This window comes from Theropithecus gelada, chromosome 9 (genome assembly GCF_003255815.1).
Source record: "Theropithecus gelada isolate Dixy chromosome 9, Tgel_1.0, whole genome shotgun sequence".
NCBI classification, from domain to species: Eukaryota; Metazoa; Chordata; class Mammalia; order Primates; family Cercopithecidae; genus Theropithecus; species Theropithecus gelada.
In genome coordinates this window covers 64,702,285-64,722,573 of record NC_037677.1, presented here as the reverse complement: position 1 = coordinate 64,722,573, position 20,289 = coordinate 64,702,285, and the positions used below count along the sequence as shown (strand labels likewise).

General features: G+C 47.0%; 1 protein-coding gene across 4 annotated transcripts in view; it reads left to right on the top strand.

The window, feature by feature from the left end:
• HK1 (hexokinase 1) overlaps positions 1 to 20,289 on the top strand; it is a 130,910-nt gene that overhangs the window by 4,831 nt on the left and 105,790 nt on the right. The window contains exons 1-4 of one of the 4 annotated variants that reach the window (XM_025395784.1): positions 2,785 to 3,075; positions 6,816 to 6,937; positions 12,950 to 13,049; positions 19,909 to 19,956. In XM_025395784.1, coding sequence (XP_025251569.1) covers positions 13,023 to 13,049; positions 19,909 to 19,956 — 75 coding nt within the window. In that variant the 5' untranslated portion in view covers positions 2,785 to 3,075; positions 6,816 to 6,937; positions 12,950 to 13,022. Of the gene's footprint in view, positions 1 to 2,784; positions 3,076 to 6,815; positions 6,992 to 12,949; positions 13,050 to 19,908; positions 19,957 to 20,289 lie in introns of those variants that run through there. The other 3 variants (XM_025395782.1, XM_025395783.1, XM_025395785.1) reach the window with 3 other exon arrangements.

Below are 20,289 nucleotides of genomic sequence, written 5' to 3'. Positions count from 1 at the left end.
CCCAGGCTGGAGTGCAGTGGCCGGATCTCAGCTCACTGCAAGCTCCGCCTCCCGGGTTCACGCCATTCTCCGGCCTCAGTCTCCCGAGTAGCTGGGACTACAGGTGCCCGCCACCTCGCCCGGCTAGTTTTTTGTATTTCTTAATAGAGACGGGGTTTCACTGTGTTAGCCAGGATGGTCTCGATCTCCTGACCTCGTGATCCGCCCGTCTCGGCCTCCCAAAGTGCTGGGATTACAGGCTTGAGCCACTGCGCCCGGCCTAAATTTATTCTTATAATGTGGATTTGTCAGAGTATTTCCGTAGGTCTAACAATTCTTGCTTTAATATTTAGTGGTTAATTTATTAGAATTTTAACATCTGGCCAGGCACAGTGGTTCATGCCTGTAATCCCAGCACTTTGGGAGGCGAAGGTGGTTGAGTCTCAAACTCACACCTGAGGTTGTGAGTTTGAGACCAGCCTGGTTAACATGGTGAAATCCTGTCTCTACTAAAAATACAAAAATTAGCCAGGTGTGAGAGTGCACGCCTGTAATCCCAGCTACTCAGGAGGCTGAGCCATGAGAATTGCTCCAACCCAGGAGGCGGAGGCTGCAGTGAACTGAGGTCACGCCACTGCCCTCCAACCTGGGCAACATGGTAAGACTCTGTCTTTAAAAAAAATTAGTATCGGCCGGGTGCGGTGGCTCACCCCTGTAATCCCAGCACTTTGGGAGGCCGAGACTGGCAGATCACGAGGTCAGGAGATCAAGACCATCGTGGCTAACACGGTGAAACCCCGTCTCTACTAAAAAATACAAAAAACTAGCCAGGAGTGGTGGCGGGCGCCCGTAGTCCCAGCTACTCGGGAGGCTGAGGCAGGAGAATGGCGTGAACCCGGGAGGCAGAGCTCACAGTGAGCCGAGATTCGGCCACTGCACTTCAGCCTGGGCGACACAGTGACACTCCGCCTCAAAAAAAAAAAAAATTAATATCTTAATTTTAAGATATTGATTTTAAATGATTAAAATTATTTATTAATTAGCATAATTAAACATCAAATCATTCAATCATTAATTAATAATTATTTGTAATTATAGCTATTATGTTTATCTATAATTACATATAATGGGATATTTTATATATCTATATATATCCTACGTATATATAGGATGGAAGCGAAGGATTGATAGATATATCTTCTCCCAAAGAAGACAAGTATTTCAGCATGCTTTTACGTATTTTGATTTCTCCTACCCCTATAGTCCATCATACTGAAATGGGCTAGAATTTTAGTTCTGTGTTATTATTCATAAACCTTCACTTATTTGGCTTCCTCTAAGTGTTTTGATGGACAGATACTATGTGGCAAGCTGAGGGTTTAAATGACTGAAAATATTTTTATTATGCCATCATATTTGAATGCTACTTTGGCTGGATATAAAATTCTAGATTCAAAGATCCCTTTCTTCTGTTCTTTAAATCTATTACCTTATTCTTTTCTTGCATCATTGTTGCAAGTCTAATGGCAATTTGGTTCTTGTTCCTTTTTGAGTAATCTGTTTTGTGTCTCTGAAAGCATTTAAAATTTTCTTTTTGGCTGGGTGCAGTGGCTCATGCCTACAATCTTGGCACTTTGGGAGGCTGAGGCAGGAGTATTGCTTGAGGCCAGGTGCTGAAGACCAGCGTGGGTAACATGTTGAAACCCCACCTCTACTAAAAATACAAAAATTAGCCAGGCATGGTGGTGCTCACCTGTTGTCCCAGCTACTCAGGAGGCTGAGGAGGAGGATCACCTGAGCCTTGGGAGGTCGAGCTGCAGTGAGCCATGATCATGCCACTGCACTCCAGCCTGGGTAACAGAGTAAGACCCTGTGTCTAAATAAATAAATAAATAGGATTATACTTTAGAAAGTTTATCTAGCTTTTATTTCATTTATTATTATATATTGCAAAAAGGCTTTCCCACTCCCCATCTTTTGTATTTTTATAGCTCCTTATAAGCCTGAATAAAATACTATTTACCACACAACTGAGTGCTGATAAAAGTGGTTTGTTTTAGGCCAGGCACAGGGCTCACACCTGTAATCCCAGCACTTTGGGAGGCTGACACGGGCGGATTACCTGAGGTCAGGAGTTCGAGACCAGCCTGGCCAACATGACGAAACCCGTCTCTACTAAAAATACAAAAATCAGCTGGGCGTGGTGGTGGGCACCACCAGCCCAGCTACTTAGTAATCCCAGCTACTTAGGAGGCTGAGGCAGGAGAATTGCTTGAACCTGGGAGGCACAGGTTGCAGTGCCACTGCACTCCAGCCTGGGCAACAACAGTGAGACTCCATCTCAAAAAAAAAAAAAGGTTTGTTTTATAGTGAACTGTGGAGGGATAAGGGGCACACTGGGCACAAAAATAAATCTGATGGTAGAGTTAGGACTGAGAGGGCAGAGGAAATGAGACTGACATTTCCTAGGGAAACTGACGGGTTAGCCAATGTTCCTATTCCAATCCATCTTCTTGGAACCTCCCTGCCATTTCCTCTGACATCTGAAGCACTTGCTGTAAAGCACTCACTGCTCACACTATGGCTGCCTGGCTGGCTTTCCTTGAGAATATGTATGTTTAATCTGTATTTTGTCTATGAAGCTTTTCGAGGGCTTTGTAGTTCTACTCCACACACTGCACACTCACCCATCCCCTTTTCCTCCGGTGGCTGGTACATGGAAAGTACTATGGATCAGATTGGAAATCCATCTCTCCTCTCAAAGGCAGCTAAAGCTACGTGGTCAGGCTCTGGGCCCCAGATTCTAGTCCTGATTTCTGAGTCTGCTTTCCAGGTCAGGGAATGCACTGGGGCTGATGACAAGGCTGGAACGTCCCGGGATTGAAGCTTGGATCCGAACTGTTGGACAGCGTCTGGAGTTTTGCACAAAAGAGAATTGAATTGTAGATCAGCTGGGAAGTTACTGCGATAGTCCTGGTGCCCTGCGGCCTCCAGCAACTGGAACCCTGTGGGAGCACATAGCTGGCATTTTTTGCTAGAGATTAGGAAGTCTTTTGCTTCCTCTGTGAAAAGGCTTGAATTCAATGGACTGTTGTGGTAAGATGAAGTGTTTTTTTTCCCCTTATTGGTAAAAATAAAACAGAGATTTGGCTTGGGTTATCACGCAGTGGTGGGCCCATGAGCTCGCTCTCCGGTGTTTGGCGGGAAGCCAGTTGAAGAACATGTGGTCACATTTTTGTCCGGCGTCATCAAGAGTGTAGAGAAGCTGTGATCCTAGCCTCAGAGGAGTGAGCTTTTATTGCGGTGTGACTCTTCAAAGACCATCTTTATGCAAGAAATGTCAGAGGCCCATTTCATAGTAAGTTCTTTTGAAGTTTTGTTTTGGTTGAAGTTATATTATCACTCGTGGGCTGATGTCATCTCCTTATGATGGTGTCCCCAAGAGCCTTCACAGGCCTAGGAGGCACTGGTTGGTGGTGGGAGGCCTAGGCTGAGAGGCAGGTCTCTTTGTTGTATTTCTTCCTGGGCTTTAGTCTGGCTCTTTCTAAAACGGGCTAATCCTCTCTGTACCCTCCTTCTCATGTGGTGAAGGGTGTTGGGACAACATGCAAATATGGTTCAAAAGAGAACTGAAGCTGCTCTTTTCTACTGTGTCACATTTGCTTGCTTTGAATTGAGTCTTTTGTTAGCATATTCTTTGAAGTAGAACTTGTCCATGGTTAACTTTGGTGTCTTGATTTGGAGAAGAAATTGAGTAGTGCCCAATTGCAGGTAGACCAAGGAGGCTGAACTGGGTTTTCATGGGGTTTGTAGGATGTGCAGAATGGTTAAATGAATGTACGAATGAACATATGTAGGTCGAATGTGTGATGGGGAACCTCAGAATGACCCAAGAAACATATTTCTCCAGAAACTAAGTAGATCTTGGGCTGTGAAGTATTTAGTACCCATAACACACAATGATAGTTTAAACATGTGGTCCAAAAATTTGTTCCTCATCAGCCAAGTCATAAATGCAGGACTTAAGGGAAACTACATGTGAGAGGTGTCTGTGACCTAGGACATTGGAGGCCTGGGTCAGAGTTAGGAATCAGGACCTTGCAAAATTTACTTAACATTCTCCAGAATGTAGCCCAATCTACAAAGCCACCCTCATGTCAGCTGCTCAGCTGGAAAGCACATGTGCTTGAAGTTTCTTTCACCTTCACTCTTGCTTTAATAAAAGCATTTATAAGTCCAGGAGCTTATTTTATACTTTGATTGATCAGCGATTGTGTCTTCACTAAGAACCACCCATATTGTCATCCTTAGGCAGACACAAGGAAGGATGAAAGGATTTACCTGCAAGAATCTAGAGAACTAAGGCCAAGGGAAGCAGGTCAGACGGAGGTAGATTGCATCTCAGATTTAACCGGCCAATGACGGAAAAGGTTTTTTTTGAGACAGAGTCTTACACTGTTGCCCTACACTGTTGCCCAGGCTGGAGAGATCTCGGCTCACCGCAAGCTCTGCCTCCCAGTTCACGCCATTCTCCTGCCTTAGCCTCCCGAGTAGCTGGGACTATTGGCGCCCGCCACCATGCCCAGCTAATTTATTTTTTTGTATTTTTAGTAGAGACGGGGTTTCACCGTGTTAGCCAGGATGGTCTCCATCTCCTGACCTCGTAATCTGCCCACCTCGGCCTCTCAAAGTGCTGGGATTACAAGTGTGAGCCACCGCGCCCGGCCTGGAAAAGGTTTTTTAAAGAGTGAGGTAGCACCTATCTGGATCTTGTCTTGGGTGTGTGCTATGGTCTGGATGTTTATGGCCCCCCAAATTCATAATTGAAACCTAATCTCCGATGTGATAATATTAGAAGGTGGGGTCTTTGGAGGTTATTAGGTCATGAGGGTGGAGCCCTCACGAATGTGATTCATCCCCTTATAAAGGAGACCCTAGAGAGCTTGTCAGTCCCTTCTACCAGTGAGGACTGAGTAGGAAGCCTGTCTTTGAGAAATGAGCCCTCACTAGGTAGGCACCAAATCTGCTGGTGACTTAATCTTAGATTTCGCAGCCTCCAGACCTGTGAAATATACATTTCCATTATTTGTAAGTTACTTAGCCTATGGTAATTTGTTGTAGCAGCCTGAACGGACTAAGACAGTGAGGATGGGAGTGGAATATGATGTGTTCTTTCCAGTTTTCAAATAATATGCTTTTACCTCCTGGAGTTTCATCCCCTGTGCCACTAATCTCTGATTTGCTAAAATATTTGCATTTTTGTCTCCTACTCTCTACTTTATCAAATAACCTGTCCTATTTCTCTCTATAACTGCAGACCCCTATCAGACCTCTCAAAATATCATTTATGACTTCCTCTTCCATGCGGAGAACATGAGAGAGTGAGAGAGAACTGGGATCTTCTATACTTTTAATGAGTGAATCCACATGACTGTAGGCATCTAGAACAGGGCTCTCAAACTTCAGCAGGTCACAGAATCACCAGGAGGGCTTGTTAAAACACAGATTCTTGGTTCCACCCCAAAGTTTTCCATTCAGTAGATCTGGGGAAGGGCCCAAGAATGTACATTTCTAACAAGTTCCCACCTAAGGCTGTTGTTACTGGTGCAGGGACCACACTTTGAGAACCACCACCCTAGAGGACGGGGATCAAGCAAGCCCACTCTCAGTAAAATCCCAAATGCAGAGGGGTCAGATTAATAAGTACCAGGGTGTGCTGTCCTCTTCCTCCTCTTTCTCTTCCTCATCTTCCTCTTTTTCATGGCTTACCTGATCCCTGCCTCAGGGGCCTCCAAAGAAAACTCTGACTCAGACCAATGTGTCCCAGATTCAATATCACTTTCTATAGGAAGCTGTCCATGAACTCCAGGATTAGATGTTGTGGCTTCCTATACTTCTCCTTCTTGATAGCTATCATGATTCACAATTTGCAACTGAGATTTGTGTGATTTCTTAATCTCTGTTTCCTCCAGAGACTGTAAGCTTCATGAAGACAGGATATAAGAATAGTAGGAAAAAAAGGAAGGGTTTGGGTGGAGAATGGTGGTGAGTCACCCTTAGGATTGTACACAATAAAAGAGAGTGAAACAACAGAAGATTTTGTCCCCAAAGAATAAAGGAAGGGAAGGGAGGAGGAAGGAAAAAGGTGGCCTGGAACATCCATTAGAACTTTGGCTGCCAAGTCTAGCCCAGCTCTCTCTGGTGCGAACCAGAGGTTTGTCTGCTCTATTTTGGCCACAGAGTGGGCATTTCATCTCTCCACGCATTTTAAAACCTGAGTTTTTTTTTTTTTTCCAGTTCTGAGCTACTTACTCGCTCTAAGCCTCAGCTAGAGCACCCAAAAAACAAAGAATTAAGGCTCCAGGGCTGAAGAGACCTAAGTACAACACCCAGCTGTGCCACTGTTGCATTTCCATGAGTGCCTGAATTAACTCCTCTAAGCTTCGGCTTCCCTCCTGAAAAGGGTTTCTACTCCTAATGTTGGGACGCTTCCAGGAATCAGCACGTGAAGTCCTTAGCACAATCACCGGCTCAGTACACATGAGTGGCCATTGTCATCACCATCTTCAATGTCATCGTCGTCTTCACCACTGTCACCATTCCTGTCCCCACCCCCAAGGTTTCTGAGGTCTCAATGGGATAAAGAACTTCATAACCATGAAGCACTGTCTGAATGTCAAGGGCATCCAAGTGCCCCATCCCCTGCCCACAAGTCCTGCAGTAACATCCAAGGATGCCTTCCTTCCCCAGGGCGCTGGCGCAGGCTCTACCCCTTGCAAGCCTTTGGTGACTCTTGATTTTACGACAAATGCATCTTTTGTCTCTTCTGTTTTCAGGACTTCAACTAACCAACTAAAGAACTGTTCCCCAGAGCATTGTTCCTGAGGAGGAAAAGAGCCCAAACACCCACCCACACCTGCTTTGTGCCAAGAATCCACAGTTGGGTTGCAAGGACAGTGTATGATGTCCTTTTGGAAAAATGAGAGTGAGCACAAATGAAGAGCAAGCAAAGGTGTCTCCAGTCATCCCAAGGCAAGTGGGGAGTAGCTGGGCTGTAACGGCCTCACTCCTGCATAAGACTCTCTCTCTGGCTTTTCGCATTAAGTAGTTTCCTGTCCTTCTGCGTAAAACAAAATGAATGGGCTGAGTGCGGTGGCTCACGCCTGTAATCCCAGCACTTTGGGAGGTCGAGGCGGGTGGATCACCTGAGGTCAGGAGTTCGAGACTAGCCTGGCCAACATGATGAAACCCCGTCTCTACTAAAAATACAAAAATTAGCCAGGTGTAGTTGTGGACACCTGTTGTCCCAGCTACTCATGATGAGAATCGCTTGAACACAGGAGGCAGAGGTTGCAACAAGAGGTTGCAATGAGCCAAGTTTGCACCCCTGTGCTGCACTACAGCCTGGGTGACAGAGTGAGATTCTGTCGAAAGAAAGAAAGAAAGAAAGAAAGAAAGAAAGAAAGAAAGAAAGAAAGCAAGCAAGCAAGGAAGGAAGGAAGGAAGGAAGGAAGGAAGGAAGGAAGGAAGGAGAAAGAAAAGAAAAGAAAAGAAGGAAGGAAGGAAGGAAGGAAAGAGAAAGAAAAGAAAAGAAAAGGAAAGAAAAGAAAAGAAACAGAAAGAAAAGAAAGAGAAAATAAAAACTTATCCAAGTCTTAGGATCTTAAAAGGTAGATCCTGGGGTTTAAGCCCACTTATTTTACAGATGAGGCCCAGAGAGAGACAAACACTTTCCCAGGAATACACAGTAATTTGTAACTGGGCCAAAGCTCACTATAGTTAAGTCTTTTTGTTTGAGGTGACTGAGATAATGCCATCTATTTTTTTTTTTTTTAAGGGAAATGCTGTGCTGATATTTCTCACAGTTTGAAACTTGTAAAATGCCTCTCTTCCCTGAGTACCCATCTGTCCTCTACTACCCTCAGGGTTTGGGACTGATGCTCCGCGGTTGAGGGAGAGTGGTTAAGAATGGAGGAGCTTGATTTCAAATCTCAGTTTGGTTAACTTACAGCTATATGACCTTGGGAAGCTACTTTACTGCGGTAAGCCTCAGTTTCCTCATGTGTAAAACTGGGAAAATAGAACTCATGAGGAGTTCTTGTGACCTAATGCCTGTGAGGTATTATATTTATAGCAGTGCCTCGCTAACAGGAAGTATTCAATAAATGCAAATTTATTGAATTTAATGACCTCCAAGAGAGTTGCTTAAGGGCAAAGTGGAAGTCAATTGAACAGTGGGTACATCCTCTCTGAAAGCAAGGCTAAAACTATCTTTAAAAAAAAAAGCATTACTGGAAAGGAACAAGGAATTCAGCTGCTAAACCAAGTGGAGTGACTCACTCTGTAATCCCAGCACTTCGGGAAGCTGAGGGAGGGGGATCACTGGAGCCCAGCAGTTCGAGCCTGGGCAACATAGTGAGATCCTATTTCCCCTTTTCTGAGAGGGAATCTTGCTCTGTTGCCCAGGCTGGAGTGCAGTGGCACAACCTCAGCTTACTGCAACCTCCGTCCCCAGGGTTCAAGTGATTCTCCTGTCTCAGCCTCCAGAGTAGCTGGGATTACAGGCACTCACCGACACGCTCAGTAATTTTTTTAGTCTCTTTCTTTCTTTCTTCCTTCCTTCCTTCCTTCCTTCCTTCCTTCCTTCCTTCCTTCCTTCCTTCCTTCCTTCCTTCCTTCCTTCCCTTCCTCCCTCCCTCCCTCCCTCCCTTCTTTCCTCCTTTCTTTCCTCCTTTCTTTCCTCCTTTCTTTCCTCCCTTCTTCCCTTCTTCCCTTCTTCCCTTCTTCCCTTCTTTCCTTTTTTCCTTCTTTCCTTCTTTCTTTGTAACGGAGTCTCGCTGTGTCGCCCAGGCTGGAGTGCAGTGGCTCGATCTTGGCTCACTGCAAGCTCCGCCTCCCGGGCTCACGCCATTCTCCTGCCTCAGCCTCCTGAGTAGCTGAGACTACAGGCGCCGGCCACCACGCCCAGTTAATTTTTTTGTCTTTTTAGTAGAGACAGGGTTTCACCATGTTGGCCATGCTGGTCTCAAACTCCTGACCTCAGGTGATCCGCCCACCTTGGCCTCCCCAAATGCTGGGATTACAGGGATGAGCCACCACACCCAGCCGTGAGATTCTATTCCTTAAAAAACAAACAAACAAGCAGGGCACAGTGGCTCACGCCTGTAATCCCAGCACTTTGGGAGGCCGAGGCGGGTGGACCACAAGTTCAGGAGATTGAGACCATCCTGGCTAACACGGTGAAACCCCGCCTCTACTAAAAAAATACAAAAAATTAGCCTGGCGAGGTGGCGGGCGCCTGTAGTCCCAGCTACTCCAGAGGTTGAGGCAGGAGAATGGCGTGAACTGGGGAGGCGGAGCTTGCAGTGAGTCGAGATTGCGCCACTGCACTCCAGCCTGGGCGACAGAGCGAGACTCCGTCTCAAAACAACAGCAGCAACAAAACAAACAAAAAACAGGAAGGAATCCAGCTATTAGCAAAATTCAAATGAATTGTGGATTTTTCTGTTATTAAAATGTAGAGATATCAGGATCCTTAAACTCAAGTAAATGACACAACAAACGAAGCATATCGAATTTGAAGCTGTGTTATGATGGTGCCTGTGCCAGTTTGGGGGAAGGGCAATACTTGGCTTACACAGATGCTCTAGATCTTGAAGAGGGAGAGAGGGGCACAGTTCTACAGAGACCTGTGCCAGTACAAGAGAGAGGGGAGTTGCTTCCGGGGTGGAGAGTACATGGAGAATGGAACCACTGGCTATAAACCAGACTGCATGGTGGGCTGGTGGAAACACCAGTTTCTACATGACCTCTAGACCAAACACTCTAGACAAAAAGCAACTCTGCTTTGAATGACCTTCAAAGCGAATGCCCTGGGCCAGTCCCAAGGGTTCCTTCCCCACCTCCTACTCCGTCTCCTGGGTAACAACATTGTAAGCCTGGGAAGAAAGGGGGTGATAGCATAATATTCTCTGTCATGTTACAGACCCAGGGAGCTTTTAAGAAATAAATACCAATGGGAAAGAGGTAACATGCATTCTTTGTAAGTGCTTTGGTAATTCAAAGCAGTGTTTTAACTAGACTCGGGAAGTTGCCTGGGGATCAGAAAGGAAAGCAAAAATGTGTGTGGAATTTGTCAAAATTTGTTAAGCTCATCTAGCATAATAAGGGGAACATCTTTTTATAAAAACAAAGTTAAATCATAAATTATGGCCGAGCACGGCGGCTGACTCCTGTAATCCCAGTACTTCGGGAGGCTGAGGTACGAGAATCGCTTGAGCCCAGGGGTTCAAGACCAGCCTGGGCAACATAGTGAAACCCTGTCTCTACAAAAAATTAAAAAGTTAGCCAGCTGTGGTAGTTGGAGCCTGTAGTCCCAGCTGCAGAGGCTGAGGTGGGAGGATCACTTGAGCTCTGAAGGTGGAGGCTTCAGTTAGTGTGATGGCACTACTGCACTCCAGCCCGGGTGACAGAGTAGGACTCTGTCTCAAAAACAAGCAAACAAATAATTGCAAGGCATATATTTAATTTTTAGATCATGCTTTACTTTTTTTTTTTTTTTTTTTGAGATGGAGTTTCGCCCTTGTCCTGGCTGTGCAAGGGCACAATCTCAGCTCACTGCAACCTCCGCCTCCCAGGTTCAAGGGATTCTCCTGGCTCAGCCTCCCAAGTAGCTGGAATTACAGGCATGTGCTAGCATGCTTGGCTAACTTTTTGTATTTGGTAGAGAAGGGGTTTCACCTTGTTGGTCAGGCTGGTCTCGAACTCCTGACCTCAGGTGATCCACCCGCCTGGGCCTCCCAACGTGCTGGAATTACAGGCATGGGCCACCTCCTGAGGCACCTAGCCTCATGCTTTGCTTTGAACCCAGGGGAACCATCAGTGCCTCTGTAGAGGAATCTCATAGAGAAGCCAGGGACAAATCCTAGAAGGCTTTACACTTTCAGCCAGGGCTCTCCAGACCATTTTGGTTATGCACTCCATCAGTAAAATATTTTTGTAGACACATTGTATTAGTCTGTTTTCGCACTGCTATAAAGAAATGCCCCTCAATTATGTCATAATAATATCATACAAGTATTTGAGTTGAAAAAAAAAAAAAGAAAAAAAGGAAAAGAAATGCCCGAGACTGGGTAATTTAAAAAGGAAAGAGGTTTAATTGACTTACAGTTCAGCATAGCTAGAGAGGCCTCAGGAAACTTATAATCATGGCAGGAAGGCAAAGGAGAAGCAAGGGACCTTCTTCATGAGGCTGCAGGAAGGAGAAGTGCAGGGTGAAGAGGGGAGAGCCCCTTATAAAACTATCAGATCTCGTGAGAACCTGCTCACTATCACAAGAACAGCATGGGGGAAACCACCCCCATGATCCAATTACTTCCACCTGGTCTCTCCCTCGACATGTGGGGATTAGGGGGATTATGGGGATTATAATTCAAAATGAGATTTGGGTGGGGACACAAAGCCTAACCATATCACACATTCCTCAGTACATGTATTTTAATTATTTTGAGATTATATATCTTTATGAGTCCACTTATGTAAAATGGCCAGAAGGCAAATTCACAGACACAGAAAGTAGATTAGTGGTTGCCAGGGGCTGGGGGAAGGATCGAATGAGAATGGCTGGTGATGGGTATGGGTTTCCTTATAGGGTGATGAAAATTTTCTGGAATTAGTGATGATGGTTGCACAAACTTGTGAATATACAGAAAACCACTGAATTATACACTTTAAAGGGTGAACCTTTTGGTATGTGAGTTATAGCTCATTAAAAAAAATCACATGTAAATAATGTGTACATTATAAAGAATAGCCTTAAAAAGTTATGGGGTGAGATTTTTTTTTTTTTTTTTTGAGACGGAGTCTCGCGCTGTGTCACCCAGGCTAGAGTGCAGTGGCGCGATCTCGGCTCACTGCAAGCTCCGCCTCCCGGGTTCAGGCCATTCTCCTGCCTCAGCCTCCGAGTAGCTGGGACTACAGGCGCCCGCCACCACGCCCAGCTAGTTTTTTGTATTTTTAGTAGAGACAGGGTTTCACCATGTTAGCCAGGATGGTCTCGATCTCCTGACCTCGTGATCCGCCCGCCTCGGCCTCCCAAAGTGCTGGGATTACAGGCTTGAGCCACCGCGCCCGGCCTGGGGTGAGATTTTAAAAGTCAAGTAGACTGAATGCAGTGGCTTACACCTGTAATCCCAGCACTTTGGGAGGCTGAGGCAGGGGAATCACTTGAGACCAGGGGTTCAAGACCAGCTTGGGCAACATAGCAAGACCCTGTCGCTACAAAAAAAAAAATTAAAACTTAGGCTGGCATGGAGGCGCATGCCTGTGGTTGCAGCTACTCAGCAGGCTGAGACAGGAGGATTGCTTGTGTCCAGGAGTTCGAGTTTGAGGCTGCAGTGTGCTACGATGGTACCACTGCACTCCAACCTGGTCAACAGAGTGAGACTCTGACTTGGCCTTTTGGAGATGTCTTTGCTAATTTCCACTTCTATTGGATTTCCTCTCCAAAGCATGCGTTTTTCTTTGGAGGTAGTCATAAGCAGAGAAGGTTGTAGTCAGTGATGAGGTACCACTTCCAGACCAGGCTCCAGGGAATTTCTTCTAGAATGACAGGCTGCCAGAAATCTTGACTGGGTGCAGTAGCTCAGGCCCGTAACCCAGCACTTTAGGAGGCTGAAGTGGGAGGTTCGCTTGAGCCCAGGAGTTCGAAACCAGCTTGAGCAACAGAGGCTGCAGTGAGCTATGATGGCGCCACTGCACTCTAGTCTGGGCAACAGAGCAATACTCTGCCTCAAACAAACAAAAGGAGAAACTTTATGACATTTTACCTGGGTTTACGAATCATCTAGAAACGTGTCTGCACTATGTTTTGGTTCTCAGTATTAGGGTGTTTAGCTTCCTGATTGGTGAGGACAAAAATGAGACTGACAATCCCCTGACCCTGCCTTCTTTGAACTTGGCCTTTCTCCAGGCGTTCGAGACCCAGCTGTTGAGAGTAGAAAAGCAGAAGAAAGGACCTGAGGTCAGCAAGTGCCCTCCCCACAATGGGGCAGATCTGCCAGCGAGAATCGGTAAGCTCTGGTCTTCTTCCTTCCTTCCTTCCTTTCTTTTTTTCTTTTTTTTGAGACATTTTTGTTCCGTCGCCCAGGCTGGAGTGCAGTGGCGTGATCTCAGCTCACCGCAGTCTCTGCCTCCCGGGTTCAAGCGATTCTCCTGCTTCAGCCTCCCAAGTAGCTGGGATTACAGGCATGGGCCACCACGCCTGGCTAATTTTGTATGTTTAGTAGAGATGGAGTTTCTCCATGTTGGTTAGGCTGGTCTCGAACTCATGACCTCAGGTGATCCGCCTGCCTTGGCTTCCCAAAGTGCTGGGATTACAGGCCGCTCTGGTGTTTCTTTAGCTTCTCAAAGGGGTCACATGTACCATAGCCTGCTCAACCTGCTGTCCCCAGGAGAGGGGTGTGTTGGGGTCCATCTTAGAGGGGGGAAAACTCTGACCAAGAGTACAGCAGGAAAGCATCATGAGGCAAGGCAGGAGCCCCCCAAACCCAGCCTCTAAGTCTTGCTGCAGGTTCATGTGCAGCAGGGGCCACTTGTGTTCTGACCAAGGGAAGCCCAGAGGATCGCTCTGTATCCCCCTGGTTAATAGCTTTTTAGACAGTTATGCTGTGAAGTCATCAATGTGTGCTGGAAATAGGAGTTTGGCTTTTTTGCCTTCTCTGGCTGAATTTTATGCTTCCATGTAAAAATGGGCTTCTGCCCAGCAGTTTTTTTTTTTTTTTTTTTTTGAGACAGATACTCACTCTGTTGCCCAGGCTGGAGTGCAATAGTATGATCTCAGCTCACTGTAACCTCTGCCTCCCGGATTCTTGTGCCTCAGCCTCCCTAGTAGCTGAAATTACAGGCATGCACCACCATGCCCAGCTAATTTTGTAATTTTTTATAGAGATGGGGTTTCGTCATGTTGCCCAGGCTGGTCTCGAACCCCTGGCTTCATAATATCCGCCCATCTCAGCCTCCCAAAGTGCTGGGATTATAGGCGTGAGCTACTGTACCCAGCCAATTTTTTTTTTTTTTTTCATTTTAACAGAGACAAGGTCTTACTATGCTTTCCAGGCTGGTGTTGAACTGGCTTCAAGTGATCCTCCCACGTCATCCTCCCAAAGTGCTGGGATTACAGTGTGAGCCACCGTGCCCAGCCCAGAAGCCCGTTCTTACATCTTAAAGAGCTTTGATTCTTCCCCTGGATATTGAAATAAACCCTGGAAAATGTTTATAGGACAAATTATGTTCTTCTGAGTAGCTGGCTCATTTTAAATTAATCTATGCTGCAGATGGGTCCCTCTGGAGCAAGGACTACAGCTGTTCCACCCCGCCCCCCACCAACAGAACAATTTGGGAAATGGAGACACAGTGGGGTTGATCGCAATGACAAACACAGTGCTCATACTAACCGAGTGCCCTGAGCCCAGAACACTCTCAGAGCCCCATTTAAATCACTGCAGTGGCCTGGCCTGTTTGCTTTATGAAGACTTCCCCTGGTCAGCCCTTGGGTGGCAAATTAATTCCTGACTAGTGTCTGAAAGTGGACAATACAAGCTCAAGGAGTTGCTTCCACTTCGAGCAAGAGGTGAGGGGCTTGGGCATGCCTGGGGTGGTCATCTTTCCCTCAGTCCTACAAGAGTAGCTTACAATGCCCTCTTCAGCATCTTTGAGAAGGGGTTTGCAAAGTCCAGCTCAGGTGCATCCTTCCTGCCTCCCAGGGTTGTTTGCTTGTTTGTTTGTTGTTGTTGTATGTTGTTGTTGTTGAAACAGAGTTTCACTCTTGTTGCCCAGGCTGGACTGCAGTGGCGCAATCTTGGCTCACTGCAACCTCTGCCTCCCAGGTTCAAGCAATTTTCCTGCCTCAGCCTCCCCAGTAGCTGGGATTACAAGCCAGGACGCTCGGCTAATTTTTTGTATTTTTAGTAGAGATGGGGTTTCACCAAGTTGGCCAGGCTGGTCTCGAACTCCTGACCTCAGGTGATCCACCCGCCTCAGCCTCCCAAAGTGCTGTGATTACAGGCGTGAACCTCCGGGCCCGCCCAGTCCCTCTCAGGCTTTTGAGAGGATTGAATTCTGTCCTGTTCCTAATGCCCAACTGGAAGCTCCCGGCCTCATTCTCCTTCGTGGAATCCAAGGCTCCTGCGTGGTTGTCAGTGCGGGGTGGAGGCCACTAAATATAGAAATCCAAAATTCCTCTTAGCCGTTGGGCCTCTTAGGCCTCTTCCTTTTCTCTTCCTTCACCCCCAACCAGAGTGAGAAAAGTTTTGCTTGCTTTGGGAAAGAAGGAGCCCTTCTAAACCTGAAAGTGTGTTTGGGATGCCATTGCCACCTCTCATGGCCCCCTTCCTGTGCCCTTGCCTGGCTTTGCCAGTCCCAGGCAGAATGCCACCAGGAATTTAGAGCAGGCCAGGCCAGCCTTGGAGAGCTGGCACAAAGCAGCCAGTGTCACAGGCGCCATGTGGCAGTCAGCAGGTTTGGACTCCAGCACCCAGAGTTCAGTGTCAATCTGATGACAGACCCTCACGTCCTCTGTGGTGCGTGGAGGTTCAGGGAGAGGAGCACAGGCTCTGGGATCTCAGACACAGAAGGAAATCCAACAGCTGGACATTGATTTGGTCCCATCAATTAGCCCAGCAAGTTGTAGTTCTTATTGCCTGGAGCCTCTGTCAATCCATGATCTTTATTGTAGCTGCTTTATTTACCAAGCAAGTCCTCTGTGCCCACTACTCCCAAAGGCCCAGTGAAGAAGGTGTCATTCCCATTTCACAGATGGGGAAACAGGCTTAGAGAGGTTAAATTCCTTTCCCAAGCTTGTACAGTTGGTTCTGGCAGATCCAGGACATAAACTCAGGTCTCTCTCACTCCAGGACTGTGCTCTTTCTACCCACCATCAAGCTCAAGGCTGAAGGTGAGGTGTGTGACTCCAACCCTAATTTCCTAAGGATAGATATATTTGGAGTTGTTCCAAGCTTAGAAACTTGTGCTCGGGATATTGAAATTTCCAGTTAGTCTAAGGAAGGGCCAAACATTGCATGGTCCATTTGGTTTCTTTCTCATAGGTTTCCTGACAATTCCAAGCCCCAGACAGTATTTTTCACTGTTGCCTTACTACTAATTCTCACGTAGGCTTGGAAGTATCTGCAAGGCTTCATCAGAGCCATTTCAGCAGGGAGTTGGCTATCATGGGGCTGCCAGTGTAAGGCCTAGACAGTTTTGGCTTTGGGCATGTGGAAAACTTGCCTGGATTGTTCTGTAAGCTCAGACTGTCTATGGGATGCTATTTTTTGCTTCCCTAGTTTTCCTAGGACCATAATTTTTTAAAATTTTATTTTGTGTAGATGGGATCTTGCCCTGTCACTCAGGTTGGAGTTCAGTGGCACAGTCATGGCTCACTGCAGCCTTGAACTCTTGAGCTCAACTGATCCTCTTGCCTCAGCCTCTCAAGTAGCTGGGACTAGAGGCGTGTGCCCCACACTCAGCTAATTTTTAATTTTTTTTGTAGAGACAGGGTCTTGCTATGTTGCCCAGGCTGTTCTTAAACCCCTGGCCTCAAGTGATCCTCCTGCCTCAGCCTCCCAAAGTGCTGAGATAACAGGTATGAGCCACTGCACCCAGCCTAGGACCTTGATTATGTGAGGTAGGACAAGAAGTGCTGAAAAGATCATCCCTGCCCCCCAGGGAAGACACATTCATGGGTTGCCCCTCATTCTTTCAGGGACTACCTGCCTGTCCGTGGGCTGCTATACAAGCTTCCAGGAACTTCAGTCTCCTTCCTTAGAGAGTGGGGTTGCCCCTTGTGCTCTGTCTGTCACTCTGGGTTCCATCCCTTCTCACCCACTAATAGTGGGGAGGAAGAAGAAGAACTAATATTTATGCTGTGCTTTCTGGTTCTGGGCACTAAGATAGGAGGCACTTTACAGGTTGTTATTACAGATAAAGGGCTGAGGAGGGCCTCAGTTTTTGTATTCACATTTTTCCCCCAGTTTTCCCCCAACCCCCGATGCTGCAGAGATACCTGCAGGGGTGAATGGAGACTGACAATCAGAATCCTCTGAGATCTCCAAGTTAAGAGCAGAGTTCTTTGAAGTCCTTAGTCATCACCAATACACTTGAGTTTGGGCTACATCTGTTCTGACTTGAGGCTCCCCAGAAAGTTTGTCTCTAGCAGCCCCGGGATTGACTGGGACCAGGACCCACCCCATCCCCTGCTAGTGGTAGGTGGAAAGGTGGGGCCAGGCTCTAATCCGTCTGATTCATCTCCCCTTTCACTGGACAAGACTGATTTGACCTCCACTGGCTCCAGAGCAGGCATGCTGGCTACACTCCAAATACTCATTTCTGGAGGTGTGACTTGAGCCCATTACCAAGCATTTTTATTCATCCCCCTGCTGCCTATCTGGCATCTTCTGTATGTGGGGACGTTTATCAACTCTGTGCTCCTTGGGTAGCCTTCTTCTGTGCCCAGGGACACAGGACAGCTCAGTCCCCAGCCTCAGTCAGCTGCCCTGGGCATGTTAGGCAGGTGGGCTGGTACTCACCTGTGCCTGAGGTTGGAGCCTCAGTTCACCTTCAGTAGGTCTAAGTTTCCTTTTCCATGAAGTATTCCAGCAACCAGAAAGTCAAGCATCTAAACAGGCCAGCTTGCACATGATTTTTGGAGATACTGGAGGAGGAAGGACGGTATCTCCAAGATATGTATGCATTGTCATTTCTGCCTCCAACCTTGAAATCTTTTTCTGTATCAGTTGGCTTTTGCTGTGTGTGTGGTGTAATAAATCACCTTAATACTTAGTGGCTTAAAACAATAATCTCTTATTTACCCCCAATCCTGTGAGTTGGTAATTTGGACTGAGCTCAGCTGGAACGGCTCTTCTCTGTCCCATTTACTGTCAGCCTGGCTCCCTCAGAGGTCTGCAGGCAGCTTGAGATCTGCAGCTTCTCTTCCACATCTGAAAGTTGACTGGCTATAGGCAAGGGTGGTAACTGGGCCATGTGCCAACATGTTCAGCAGACTAACTGAGGCTCATTCACATAGTGGTGGTTGCAAGGGTTCCAAGAGCAGCATGAGAGGTCAAACCCCAAAGCACAAGCATATTTGGAGTGTCTGTTTGCATGGCATTGCTATTGTCCTACGAGCCCAAGCAAGTCACATGGCCAATCCCGGAGTCACTGTGGGTGGAGACTATGTAAAAGCATGGGTACAGGGAGGAGAATTAGTGTGGCTGGTTTTTTGCAAACAATTTACTACACCCTCCCTATCCATTCAGCTATCATCATGAAAAAATTCATATGAGCTTTTCTCTTGAGTGGCAGCAGCTTCCAAAATTTGTGAGGCAAGGGAAGTTATAAAAAAGCAGAATCTGCCAGGTGCAGTGGCTCACGCCTGTGATCCCAGCACTTTGGGAAGCTGAGGCGGTGGATTACTTGAGCTCAGGAGTTTGAGACCAGCCTGGTCAATATAGAGAGACTCCATCTGTACAAAAAATAAAAAAATTTGGCCAGATGGGCCGGGCGCGGTGGCTCAAGCCTGTAATCCCAGCACTTTGGGAGGCCGAGACGGGCGGATCACGAGGTCAGGAGATCGAGACTATCCTGGCTAACACGGTGAAACCCCGTCTCTACTAAAAAATACAAAAAACTAGCCGGGCGTGGTGGCGGGTGCCTGTAGTCCCAGCTACTTGGGAGGCTGAGGCAGGAGAATGGCGTGAACCCGGGAGGCGGAGCTTGCAGTGAGCTGAGATCCGGCCATTGCACTCCAGCCTGGGCGGCAGAGCGAGACTCCGTCTCAAAAAAAAAAAAAAAAAATTTGGCCAGGCACGGTGCCTCACGCTTGTAATCTCAGCACTTGGGAAGCTGAGGCAGGCAGATCACTCAAGGTCAGGAGTTCAAGACCATCTGGGCCAACATAGAGAAATCCCGTCTCTACTAAAACTAAATTTAAAAATAAACATTAGCTGGGTGTGGTGGCAGGTGCCTGTAATCCCAACTACTCGGAAGGCTGAGGCAGGAGAATTGCTTGAACCCAGGAGGCGGAGGTTGCAGTGAGCAGAGATCGCGCCACTACACTCCAGCCTGGGCGACACAGCGAGACTCCATCTCAATAAATAAATAAATAGATAGATAAGCCAGGTGTGGTGTTGCACACCTGTAGTCCCAGCTACTTGGAAGGGTGAGGTGGGAGGATTGCTTGAGCCCAGGAGGTCGAGGCTACAGTGAGCCATAATCACGCCACTGCATTCCAAGCCTGGGTAACAGAGAGAGAGAGAGGGAGAGAGAGAGAGAGAGAGAGAGAGAGAGAGACATAGAGAAAAAAAAAAAAAATAGTGAGGGGAGGGCAGAATGCTAACTCATCTCTCGCAGACCCTGCCAAGAGCTGGTCACTGCTTGATGGCCATGTCACCTCCTTGCTCATCAGGGAAGCATTGCATCCTGCAGTGAAGGAGACACAGCGGGGCCAGTGGTTCAACAGGGATTAGATGCCTGTGCTCCCACAGCTCCTCTCCAGAGCTCTGCGGCAGCTCTGGTGCTGCTGCGCTTCCATTACTGACTGGCACATCTGTCTTTCTTAGTGGATTGTGGGCTCCTTGAGGGCTGAACCACGGTTGTTTTTCATCTTGGAATCTCCAGCTCCCAACACAGTGCCTGGTACATTTGTAAGAACCTAGTGTTTGTGTGAATAAATTCGTGAATTGCCCATGACTGAGCTCTGCTGCATTTCATCCAGAGACTTGGTAATCATGATAGAATTTGCTTAGACATTCCAAGGTTACTTGTAATTACTTTTGCTTTCTGAGTGTGATTGATTAGTTATAAGCATCAATATGTTGTGAATGCAAGTTGCTAAAATGCATTTGTAACACTTTACTTGTCCTGTCTTTCTCTAAGGCTACAGCAGCTAAAAAACTAAAATCTCATCCACTTGATGAAAGTGAGGTAAGAAAGCTATTTTTTTTTTTCATTTCCTTCTGTAACATTTTCTGTAAAAAATAGTGCATGACAATCCCCTTTGGGAATTCTGATAATGATTTTAAGCCAGCCATGCAGCAGTGCAGTGGCTTCTCCAGGGTGTGGAGCAGTATTGACCTCCAACTTGCTCCCTGCTGGACTCAGCCCACCTGAACAGGGAAGGTGCTTTCCAAGGGGGCCTACTAACTTCTTGGCCCCCTTCTTAGCCCTTTCTTGGAAGCAGAATGCTAATTGTCAGAGCCAAACACAAGGCCCTCCTGCCTTGGGGATGCGAGGCGTGCTGACTGTGAGAGACCCTGG